Source organism: Meriones unguiculatus, chromosome 8, assembly GCF_030254825.1.
Source record: "Meriones unguiculatus strain TT.TT164.6M chromosome 8, Bangor_MerUng_6.1, whole genome shotgun sequence".
NCBI lineage: Eukaryota > Metazoa > Chordata > Mammalia > Rodentia > Muridae > Meriones > Meriones unguiculatus.
The window spans coordinates 102,059,529-102,071,284 of record NC_083356.1 but is presented as its reverse complement, the minus strand read 5'-3'; the positions used below and the strand labels follow the sequence as shown (position 1 = coordinate 102,071,284).

At 39.4% G+C, this 11,756-nt stretch overlaps 1 protein-coding gene across 3 annotated transcripts; it reads left to right on the top strand.

The window, feature by feature from the left end:
- The first annotated feature begins 315 nt into the window (after window positions 1-315).
- Window positions 316-10,309, top strand: Gcg (glucagon). Of its 3 annotated transcripts, none has more exons than XM_021637076.2 (6): window positions 316-392; window positions 3,458-3,567; window positions 5,355-5,516; window positions 7,906-8,043; window positions 9,013-9,150; window positions 9,871-10,309. In XM_021637076.2, the coding sequence occupies exons 2-6, from the start codon at window positions 3,476-3,478 to the stop codon at window positions 9,875-9,877; spliced, it is 537 nt and encodes a 178-aa protein (XP_021492751.1). In that variant the 5' UTR covers window positions 316-392; window positions 3,458-3,475; the 3' UTR covers window positions 9,878-10,309. The 3 variants fall into 3 exon arrangements, with proteins under 3 accessions (XP_021492751.1, XP_060246572.1, XP_021492752.1); XM_060390589.1 differs by having other exon boundaries at window positions 320-392; window positions 3,462-3,567; XM_021637077.2 differs by lacking the exon at window positions 9,871-10,309 and having other exon boundaries at window positions 320-392; window positions 3,462-3,567; window positions 9,013-9,154.
- The last annotated feature ends 1,447 nt before the right edge of the window (window positions 10,310-11,756 follow it).

Genomic DNA, 11,756 nt, shown 5'->3' with positions numbered 1-11,756 from the left:
TGACGTCAAAATTCACTTTCAGAAAACTGAAGTGGTTTTTCACGCCTGACCGAGATTGGAGGGTGGGTATCTAAATTGCCCTTCCCATTCCCAAACAGATAGGCACAAGAGTAAATAGAAAGTTTCCGGGTCTCCGAGGTCTCAACCCGTTATCAGCATAGAATGCAGATGAGCAAAGTGAGTGGGCGAGTGAAATCATTTGAACAAAACTTCATTATTTACAGATGACAAATTTATATTGTCAGCATAATATCTGCGAGGCTAAACAGCCTGGAGAAGATATAAAAGCCAAGCGCCCCAGCGCAGAAGTGCAGAGCTTGGGCGAGGACCACATCCGAAGTTCCCGAGTGGGTTCTCTGTGTCTGCACCTGCTCTCAGCTCAGTCTCGCCAGGTAAGACGAACACTGCGCGGGCCGGGGCTGTGCGGGCCTGGGCTGTGCGGACCGGGCTAGGCAGTTAAGTATTTTAAAGTAGTGTGTGTTAAGATATTGTTTTTTTCATCTGTCACTTTATTGATAGGATATGAAGAACACAATTTAGATTAAAATGTTATTGACTGGATGTATGCCTACTTTAACATAATGAATTCGCAAATTACCTAGAGAAATAATACAAGGCAGTTATAAAAGAGAAAAAATAAAGATTCAGATCACTGCACTTGTTAAAATGTAAACAGCATGTTCAAATAAGCAAACACTCTGAAGAAAAAATATTTTTTCTTTGACTTGATAGATGTGCATAGTACTTTGAACAGAAGGGGCTTTCTAATTTCACAAGAAAAGTGTCCATTACAGAGACTATAACAGCAGTCTTTCTTTTTTAATTAAAAGCTTTTTTTAAGCTCTTGTTTTCTAAAAGAAGATATTCAATATCTTCTATCAAATACCCATATTTCTAATAAATGTTTCAAAGTATCAAGGCCTATCCATCAACCGTTTGTAAATAAAAGCTAGCATGCTTGGAGCAAAACAACACAGGCACCATTGATAACTGAGGATTTCTTTATATGTGTTACAAATCATTTACCATATATTGAGTTATTTACCATAAACTGAGGACTAATAGCTATAAATAAAAATCTACGTCTGGAATAAAATTTTGTAGCTCTCTTTAGGAAGATAAATCAGGTATTCTGAAGTGCCTATGTAACATCAAAAAAAGAAAAAGCTTCCAATGGAGTCAACATTGTGTTTCAATAAATTCTAGGGTAGTCATTTCTCAACCTGTGGGTCATGACCCCTTTCGCAGGTGTTGCATATTAAGACTATTACAATTCACGACAGTAGCAAAATTACAGTCATGATGTAGCTGTGAAAATAATTTTATGCTTGGGGGTCACAGTGCAGGAAGGGCTGCATTACAGGGCGGCAGCATTAGGAAGGTTGAGAACCGCTGGTCTAGGGACCCATTAAAGGAGATAAGAAAGTAGAAAGTGTTTGTGTATCCTACAACACCAATATATTTTAGGAAAATAATATAATCTCTTTATCCCCTACATCTCAGGGTAATTTTTCAAGCCTTTCTACACAAGGAGTAGTGCTGTGATTATGGTTTTCTTTTAATTTTGATTGGAAAAATACGGTATCTTTTTTTTTTTTCTTCAAAAACATCATTCTTTTTCTTTCCGCTAGCTAAAGGAGGAGGGAAGTAACTGCAGATCCCTTACTGAATTAAAAATTTGGTGGCTAGAAGTAATATGTTTAATTCTCGACACTAGTATTAAAGCAACAGATTAATCATTTCTCGTGATTTTGTTAACACGTGAGTAAAGGAAAGTGAGGTATACCCTGAGAACTCTCTGAGTTGCTAGAAGACACGTGCTTTGCCGGTGCCACCTGTTCTGGGTCTGCCCTTTATAGACATGACCAGAGACCTCACAAAACCATCAGCGACTTTGGGTTGAAGGTTTTATTTAAGATTGAGTTGGCATTGTTTAGTCTTTTACAAGAAGCTTCCCAATAGCATTATATTCGTAAAAGGAAATGCTTGCTTTACACTTTGACTAGTATAATAAAGATACTGCCAGTGAGAGGTTTCATCAAACATGACCTGAAAATATGACGAGCTGCCAATCATTTGCCAGCTAGCTAAATGGAAGCATAGAAATGTGTCAAAGTAGCCATTTGATGATCAAGAAGAATGAATGTGTTAGTCCTAATGGGTTGCTTTGTCTGACTGGCCAGTTCATCTAGGAGTATGTATTATTTCAGAAATGATCAACTCCAGGTATGACAGTCTCTATTTTACTGCCAAAGACTGATAGTAAATATGGCTGAGATGTTAAAGAAAAGACTGATGTTTTAAAATGATAATATTTGTAAAACTCTTATTCCAAACCAAATGTCATTTGCTAAAAATACTCATTTAATTTATTTATGGAGAAACGTAATGAAACGTGGGCTGAAATTCCCATTTCTTAAAAACAAAACATTAGAGCTGGAAAGTTGCAGAGAGGAGCCCTTGACACTCAGTGGACTCAAGGTTTCAATTCAGAAAACAGAAAAGCTCACTCTAGAGAGATAGCCTGGCCCCCATTCATGAGGGTCTCCACCCTTAACATCAAGCCCCTGGTATCTTATGGTTTCGCAGGGTATCCGTTTTTGACAAACAGACAAGAAACCAGGTGTATGCTGCAGTTAGACCTACAGTGTCATTAATAGGAAATGTCATTTCCTAGACTGAGTCTAATTACCAGACAACCTAGGGACTTCTGGGACTTCAAAAGCAAGCACTAATTTTCCCTAGGATACTAATCTTTAATTTCTTAGTTGTGACTGTTCAAGTTGCCAGGAGCATTAGTTCTTATTGCAAATTGCTTGTCTTTAAAAATGATTTTTTCCCTTTAATTTAGAACAGGTCAAAGCACCCTAAAATACCTCAAATCTGTTGGCCGCTTTATAATTACAAAGTCTAGACCAAGTTACACTATTTAAAATATAAATGAATAATACATCTGAACCGACAGCTGGTATGCCAAGTTGTAGCCCGAGGCGGCTTTAAGATGGTTGAAATGCAGTATAATGTAAATGCTTGGAAGTGAAGGACGATTAATTGAAAGCCAGACTGATAGTGAAGGGGGGTGGTGTTATGGATAAGGTGCCACTCAGGCTAACCATATGCAGCATATCATCCACAGAGGGTATTTTAAATGTTTATTGTGGACACTTTTATTTCAAGTCTGGAAATGAGCCTTCTAAACATTACCAGAAGTGTCCTACATTAATGAAAAAAGCCTAATAGTAGAGTACATCCTTTGTGTTATTTTTTTTGCTCATCAAAATTCACGGGAGGGTATATTCTAATTGAAATGGAAGTGGAATTGGGAAAGTGAGAAGAATGAAATTGACAGGATTACCTTTATCTGTATATAATATGTACTTAGTCATAATTGAGCTCATTTGGACTGCCTCCTCCCCCATCATTCCTCTACCCCTCCCACCCAACTCTGTTTCATCAGGCAGAAAAAAAAACAAAAATGAAGAGCGTTTACGTTGTGGCTGGATTGTTGATAATGCTGGTGCAAGGCAGCTGGCAGCATCCGATTCAAGACACGGAGGAGAAACCCAGGTACCAACCAGTGGACTCTAACTAGCCTGTCACCGTGGTTAGAATAAAGTTTGTGAGAACTGTGATTGGTGAGAAGGGTCTCAGTGGTTTGGAGGGGTGCCCTTCCTGCACAGTTCTGAGACACAGGGGTGATAAAGGTGTAATATAAGTATATAGTCACCAACAAAGAGGTGGCCAGAATTAAACCATGCAAATGGGAAACTAGTCCCTTGGATTCTTCAGATGATAGTCTATCCGTTCATTCCTCATGTGCTAACAAAAAGGCACACTGCTTTAACTATTTCAACTCAAGTTCCTTTTTATGCCTTTAAAAACATTTTTTTGCTAATTATAAAAATCATTATAGGCAAAATGTTAAAAAATATGCAAAATTTTTATTTTGCACCAAAATAAACAATTTTATTTTTTATAAATAAAATTATACCGCACCAAAAAAACAGTTCAAAATATGTGAAGATGGTGTGATATTTTCTTGGATTTAAACAACAACAACAAAAACTTTTAAGTAAGTTTTTAATTGAAATAGCATTGTCGTGGTTTCCCTTTCTTTCCTCCTATCCCCTCCCCACTCCCTGTATAAACTATAATACAAATATCTCTCGGCTTATATGGCCATGAATCATGTTTTTCTCTTGAAATTATATTGTTAACTTATTATTATTATTATATTCATTACATATATGATGTGTAAGAGTTGCATGTTTTTGGCTTCATAAATACACAATACTTATTTAGACATTCCTCTTTTAGTGGGGTGTGTTTACATGCATTTTGACCCACATTTCTTAATTCTTTCTGGGGTGTGTTTTCAGCAATGGAACTGTTGTGTCCAAAGTCTTTGAGTGAGTTTAAACCAGAATTCGCACTGAAATCTTGCTGATTTGCCTCTTCATAAAAGCTGTGAAAGTTCATGCCCTTTCCCCTGAGCAGTAAGGAAATATTTCATCCTCTTTGGCGTTTAAAAATTTTAATTTGACAAGCAAAAATAGTATAGCATCTATGGTTATTACATTGATATTCTTATATATTCATCATGCCAACCAGCTACATAGGAATATCCACCAGGAATTTTCAAATTAGCAGATGGTGTTTTTTGTCCCTTTCTCCAATCTTTAGCTACCGTATAACTAAGTAATTGAGCTTTTTTTTTTTTTTTTAACATTAGTATGTGCAAGACAAAATTGGGGCCATAGATCTGCTGCCCAAACAAGTGATTTGGGAATCTTAAAGTTTTAAAATATTCAAGTCACTGTTCTCCTCTGTCATATTAGCATAATCATGAGTAGATTAATTACTTGAAAAGCTTTATTTCATCCTGTTCCAGAAAACATTTGAGAAACCTGTTGCTGGAATTCAGAAGGAGCATCTCGTCCCCATGAACATCTTCCCATCCCCATGAGCAGCGCAGGGCGCTCGCTCTAAGCATCAGCTCCCAACCTCTGGGTCACAATCCGACATCCTGTATATCTGATATACACATCACTTTTCACAACCGTAGCGAAATTACCGTCACAAAGCAGTGATGAAATGATTTTATAGTTGGGGGTGCACCACAATAGGAGGGACTATATTAACGGGTGGAGCATTAGGAAGGGTTTGAACCGTTGAGAGGCGTTTACGGAAACACCGTGTTCACTACTGCATGGCGCCTTCTATTTCCTAGTGAGCGCTCTGAGCAACAGGGCTGTCTGTAGGATATGTACTCGTGCAGTATTTAACTGAAGGACTTGCTCAGAGCGCTTGCTCCTGCGGTATTATTGACGCTGCTTAATCAATGCTGCTCGCAGGTCCATCCCAGCTTCCCAGACAGAACCGCTCGAGGACCCTGATCAGATGAATGAAGACAAACGCCACTCACAGGGCACGTTCACCAGCGACTACAGCAAATACCTGGACTCCCGCCGTGCTCAAGACTTTGTGCAGTGGTTGATGAACACCAAGAGGAACAGGTAAATATCTAAACTGGTTCCCCATGTTGGAGGCAAATGGTGTCAGGAAATTCTCCTGACTCTCCTAGGCTAGCATGCTCATCAAATAGACTTATTCCATCTGGATGTTTCTATTTAATTTATTTATTTTGTAGTTATTACAATTTATTCACTTCCTGTCCCAGTTGTAGCCCTCACCCTCATCTCCTCCCAATCTCACTCTCCCTCCCACTTCTCCTCCCATGACCCATCCCCAGTCCACTGATAGGGGAGGTCCTCCTCCCCTTCCATCTGACCCTAGCCTATCAGGTCTCATCAGGACTGGCTGCATTGTCTTCCTTTGTGGCCTGGTAAGACTGCTCCTCCATCAGGGGAAGGTGATCAAAGAGCAGGCCACTGAGTTCATGTCAGAGACAGCCCCCGTTCCCTTTACTAGGGTACCCACTTGGACAATGAGCTGCCATGGGCTACATCTATGCAGGGGTTCTAGGTTATCTCTGTACATGGTTCTTGGTTGGAGTATCAGTCTCAGCAGGCAAATGGTGGGAACTAGAAAAGATCCTGAGTGAGGTTCCCAGAAGCAGAAAGACACATATGGTATATACTCACTTGTAAATGGTTATTAGACATATAATATAGGATAAACACACTAAAATCTATACACCCAAAGAAGCTAAGCATGAAGAAGGATCCTGGGTAAGATGCTCAATCCTCATTCAGAAAAGCAAATGGGATAGACATCAGAAGAGGGAGAAAACAGGGAACAGGACAGGAGCCTACCACAGAGGGCCTCTGAAAGATTCTAACCAGCAGGATATTAAAGCAGATGCTGAGACTCATAGCCAAACTTTGGGCAGAGTGAAAGGAATCTTATGAAAGAAGGAGGAAATGAAAGACCTGGTGGGGACAGGAACTCCACAAGGAAAGGCAACAGAACCAGATGTTTTTGAGGTTGGGCATGACACCCTTTATTTCAGCTCTCTCAGGTTGCACTTCCTCAAATGCCTTACCCGAACACCAAGGTGACAGGCTTTAATGATTTTAAACAGATTTCTTCTCATCCATTTTACCTTAAAGTTGGAAACTGAGTTTTGGGGACCTAGGTTGGGAATTTAATTCTTACTAAAATTAGAGCAAATTTAACATGCCTTTGTGGGGTTCAAGTCAATCACTATGATCGTATTAAGATTATTCCCTAGCTGAGCTGATCATTGGTAAATTACAAAAATAGATGCATTCTTTCTCTTGTAAAATAAAATCCAAGACATGCATTTAAAATTACAGCCTAGCTAGCTGCAGAGCGTAAAGAAAGAAGGCAGCAAACAAGAACACAAACCCATCATAAGGCATACATTTTAATGTTGGATTTTGTTTGAAGAGTGTTGGGGGCTTTGCTACTTCTAGGCTACTGGAGAAAATTATCCACAAGAGTTTCACAGAGATGGTGGAATTTCACAATTTCTTTGGAGGATAGCCCACAAGGGAAAGGGAGTTATGCATACCAAGTAGCTGAAGAAATCTAAAAATCAGGAAAGGACATAGATGTGTCTGGGTGGAAGGGAAAAGGAGGAAGAGGGGAGGAGAAGAGGAGATGCGCTCAGATGACCTTCTAGTGGAGCGTCCAGCAGCAATGGAAGACAGCCATTCTGGTCAGAGCGGACCTGGAGGTTGATGGAGTCCCTGGCAATGACTATAAGTAAGGCATCTGCGCTAGGAGTAAACACAGATTTAAAGATTTGGAAACAATTGTTCTGATCCTTTAGAGTGGGAACGGTACCACGCGGCAAACTAGAACAAGTCAAACCATGACCTCGGCTATTTGTTGTCTGCTAAAGAGGAACCTTCCAAGGGTGGTGCCCGCACAGGGCTGCAGGCAGCTCGCTCCATCCCCCCACGCTCCTCTGCGCACTCTTGCAGCTGATAAGAGCTCACCTCTGTCTCTCTCCTACTAGATCATGTACTTTCCTTAACTCATAATCACGTGGTTCTTCTCATAATAATTCAAGATGGGCCTTTGTTTGCCCTCGAATCAGCTAACTGACTCTGACCCGATGTTAATTAACAAAGCACCTACTCTGACTGTGAGTGGCGGGGCGTTGTGGACAGCCTACGGACAGAGGATAAAGTCAAACCTGAATGAAGTGGAAACGAGGAAGCAGAGAAAGTGGACATGGCGCCCTGGCAAAGGAAGGGACTTTTTAGTGTCTTTTTAAATGCTGTCAGCCTTTCCCCACTAACTTTCAATCCAGATCATGAACGTAACTTCAAAATAATCTTATAACCACCCTCACCTCCCAAGCTCCTCAGCCTTCTCTCCACTCAGTCCTGGGCCTGGGGGTCCCACTGCTTGTCAGGGAGAAACACTTTGCCAAAGCCACAAGCTTCAATGTAACATCCACGTTTCTTACAGGAACAACATCGCCAAACGTCATGATGAATTTGAGAGGCATGCTGAAGGGACCTTTACCAGTGATGTGAGTTCTTACTTGGAGGGTCAGGCAGCAAAGGAATTCATTGCTTGGCTGGTGAAAGGCCGGGGAAGGCGAGAGTAAGTCTGGTGCTTCCTATCTGGATTTTTTTTTTTTTTTTTTGGTAAGGGGGAAGGGGGGGAGATTATCCTATGAAAATAAAAAAAAAAAAAAAAAACCATTTCAATATTTAATAAAATGGTCATGGTCTGACTTGAAGTTACATATTCGTTCAACTTGTATTCATGTGCTAATAACATGTAAAGACATTAATCACATCTCAGCTTTTATGGGGCCATCTTATAGATACAATGATCAAGGTGGAAAGTGAGACCAAGTTCTTTAGTCGCTTGCTTAGATCTTAATCACACATACTCCTAAACCATCTCATTTTCTTTGGACCACTTTGATTTGCATTAGAAATGGAAGTGGGAGAAAATTTACATTCAACTCTGATTTTTAAGCAGTTAAAACATGCTTGCTGAGAAAGATTGAAATGAGAAGGAACTAGTATGGAGGCTGACTTGAAAGCAATAACCTTCATGCCTACAAAGACGAAGGAGCAACTTGATGGATATTTATCGTAACATATACCTAAGATCCCACTGTGGCAAATGAGTGGGAAAACAAACAACAACATAGATGAAGTTTTAATTCTCTGCAACTGTATTTTGCCAGGTTGCTTTCACAGTCACTGGCTTTACAGAGCAAGATGTATTTGTATTGAAAAAATAATGTATTCAGAAAAATTAATGGTTTTTAAATTACAGTGTATGTGCTGACAACTAACTGAAATCTTTAAGGTGACATGGTTTATTGAACAAAGCATGAAGCTGCAGACACTTGGTTTTAAGACAGAGATCCAAACCCTCCCACCTTTTATTAGTCTCCGCTTTGTATGGGCTGGTTTCCGGGCTTTTGTTGAAGCCCTCAAAAGGTTGTTTTCTACAACTCTCACACACATCGCCAATGATCAGCAATTCACAAGGATTTATTTAAGATAATAAATGAAGTCCGTCAAGCACTGACTTCAACCCTCCTTTTCTTAGCTTCCCAGAAGTCATTGCTGAGGAACTTGGCCGCAGACATGCAGATGGTTCCTTCTCTGATGAGATGAACACAATTCTTGATAGTCTTGCCACCAGGGACTTCATCAACTGGCTGATTCAAACCAAAATCACTGACAAGTAAGTGCTTTTTAGTTAATTTTGAAATGTATTGGAACTTGCATAAATGTAGGTTATACAGCCACAAGCTGTTCCTCTGTGCAGAAGTCTTATGTAATAAAAATGGTGAATGTCAAAGTCACTTAAGGGAACACAATCATATTTAACTTTTCCATTGAAGTCTCTATACACTTATTTATCATAGACACCAAGCATTTACTGGGCGTCTATGATAGACAAAGCACCAGGAAAATCAACAAGAATGAAATATGGAGAAGAATTAGTTGTTACATACTAATATCACATTAAAATTGCTGTACTTTTAACAGACCCATTAGTGTAAGTGTATGTGGTGTTATTTATTCAACTTAAAAGCACAGCTGTGTGCCTGTAGCTTAATGAATTCACCGCTTGCCTATCATATTCAGGGTCCTTGACTTGGTCTCCAGGAAAAAAAAAGAAAAAAGACAAAGAAAGGCACAGCAATAAAAAAAAAATCAATCAAACTGTCATTTATTGATAGATTTTAATTTTTATAATTATTTACAAATGCTTTTTGATACCTTTTACATAAATCATCTTTAAATGAAAATAAATTTAAGTTAAAATGCTGAGGAATTTAGTGACAAAGAGAGTGATAAACAATTTTTATTAAATGACCTTGAAATGCCTCCTGAATAAATTAGTTATATCATCTGGCTATTATAATTATTCTGAACGACTCCTTCTTTCTTTCCGTAGGAAATAGATAGTCCACCATTCACAACCCTCTTCACAGCATCTCCCGCCAGCCACTTGGGATGTACATTTAAGAGCTGTATTTGGAAGCTATCTTGCTCTGCATGAAGATGAATATATTTCCCCTTAGTATTGTGTAGCCAAAAGATTGTAAGTGAAATAAAGTTATGTCCAGGACGTTAATAAAATAACGACTCCACAGTATGAAAGGGCTGGGTTCTTGTATCTTCTTCTCATTTTAAAGTTCCCACCCTGTTTGTGGAGCAGTGAGATAATTCTCCTGTGATTTAAGTTGTAAATTATAACAACAGAAGGCATGACAACCTGGTAACCATAGTGGTGAACCTGGAGAGAGAACTTCTTCCTTGAATCTTTTGTCATAAATGCTCTCAGCTTTCAATGTATCAAAAATAGATTTAAATAAAAATTTCATCCTTCGTTACCGTTGTCTCTTTTCTCTTTATGAGTTCGTCCTTCCACACAACCCGTTCTTCCCCGGCTCCTAGCCGTACCTCAAATCTAATATAAATCAACAACTTCATGCTTTGAATGACTGTGCAGTACGCAGCTGTGTTGAGCTGACACTGAACAGTCAGCTGGTCATATAAAATATTTGTTTATGTTTCATCTTGATAAAACTGTCATCAAGTAGCATTGGACTCAAAAATCAAATCTCTCCTGGAGCTAAATAGCTGCATCCACTCTCCAAAGTCATGAGCCGCAAAGTTCAATATTATGCCTATACACATACACGCAAACCCCAATACATAACTGCTTGTGCTCATGTGCCCTACCTGGATATTCACACATCTAGGCACTCGCCTTCGCCCCACTTCTGTATTTGCCTACCAGGTACAGCCAACATCTGAGGTTTTCCGCAGTACCCCATAACCTACATGCCCAGTTCTGCCAAGGCCAATGTCTTGGTTGAGCCTGATGCTGGTTGGCATGTCTGAGAGCTTCCTCTGCTATGTAACACAATGGCAGCTTCTATTCCCCATCGCTATAGAGCTGCAGTGTGGTAGATCTACCCACTAACAAATTCCGAAGTTTGTAATTTAGTAATTTACTTATATAATTCAATCTGCAGCTGTGAATTTGGAGTAAATTTAGTGCACAATTATTTTAACATAAATTTCCCCTGACTTAGAAACTTTGGGACTACAGTTATCTAAGTGAGGTTAAAGCTGGCAAAGGAATCCTGAAAAGTCATTTGACTCCTTTGTTTATAAATTTCTCACGTGAAACATAACATTAGAACAATCAAAACACTGTCATATCTACATTTTCCAACTATCTGTATTTGCTTTACAATGAGGCCTAGGGGATAATGATGCTAAAATGGCTGTCATATAAGTGCTCAGTATGGGAAATGGCCTTTGTCTGTTGGCTTCTCCAAAGGCAAAACCATCGCTTTTTCCTCCAAAACATCACACGGTGGGAGGCTCATAAACTGCTCAACTATATCCTCAGAGCTGGGTTTCTGTCGGTTCTCATGCTTGGTTGTTAAATAGAGGATGCATGTGTGGATGGTGAAGGCATTCGGCTGGAAGGACCAACAGTGTTTTCCCCAGTTCTAGCTAAAGAAGCTCAAGACAGTTCATGGATGGACACCATGTTCTCTTTCATGCAAATTATGGACTTGCATACCTGTGTATCCACAGGTGATTTAATAGGCTCCATGTAAAATATATGTGTATATGTGATTTATAATGTCAAACCCTGGAGAGCATCTTTGTGTATGTTATATTTAGGTCACAGACTTTAGAACCACAGAATACACTCATGCAAAAAAGAGGGTAGGTTATAATGAATATTGATACATGGCTAGAGTAAAAAGAAGAAGAAAATAGTTCAAAGGTCAACAGGAGTCCAGACTAAAAAACTGC

Coding starts and splice junctions, on each gene's coding strand:
- Gcg (XM_021637076.2), top strand. CDS start 3,476: ATGAAGAGCGTTTACGTTGTGGCTGGATTGTTGATAATGCTGGTGCAA. Junction 3,568..5,354: donor GACACGGAGGAGAAACCCAG/GTACCAACCAGT, acceptor TGCTGCTCGCAG/GTCCATCCCAGCTTCCCAGA. Junction 5,517..7,905: donor ATGAACACCAAGAGGAACAG/GTAAATATCTAA, acceptor CGTTTCTTACAG/GAACAACATCGCCAAACGTC.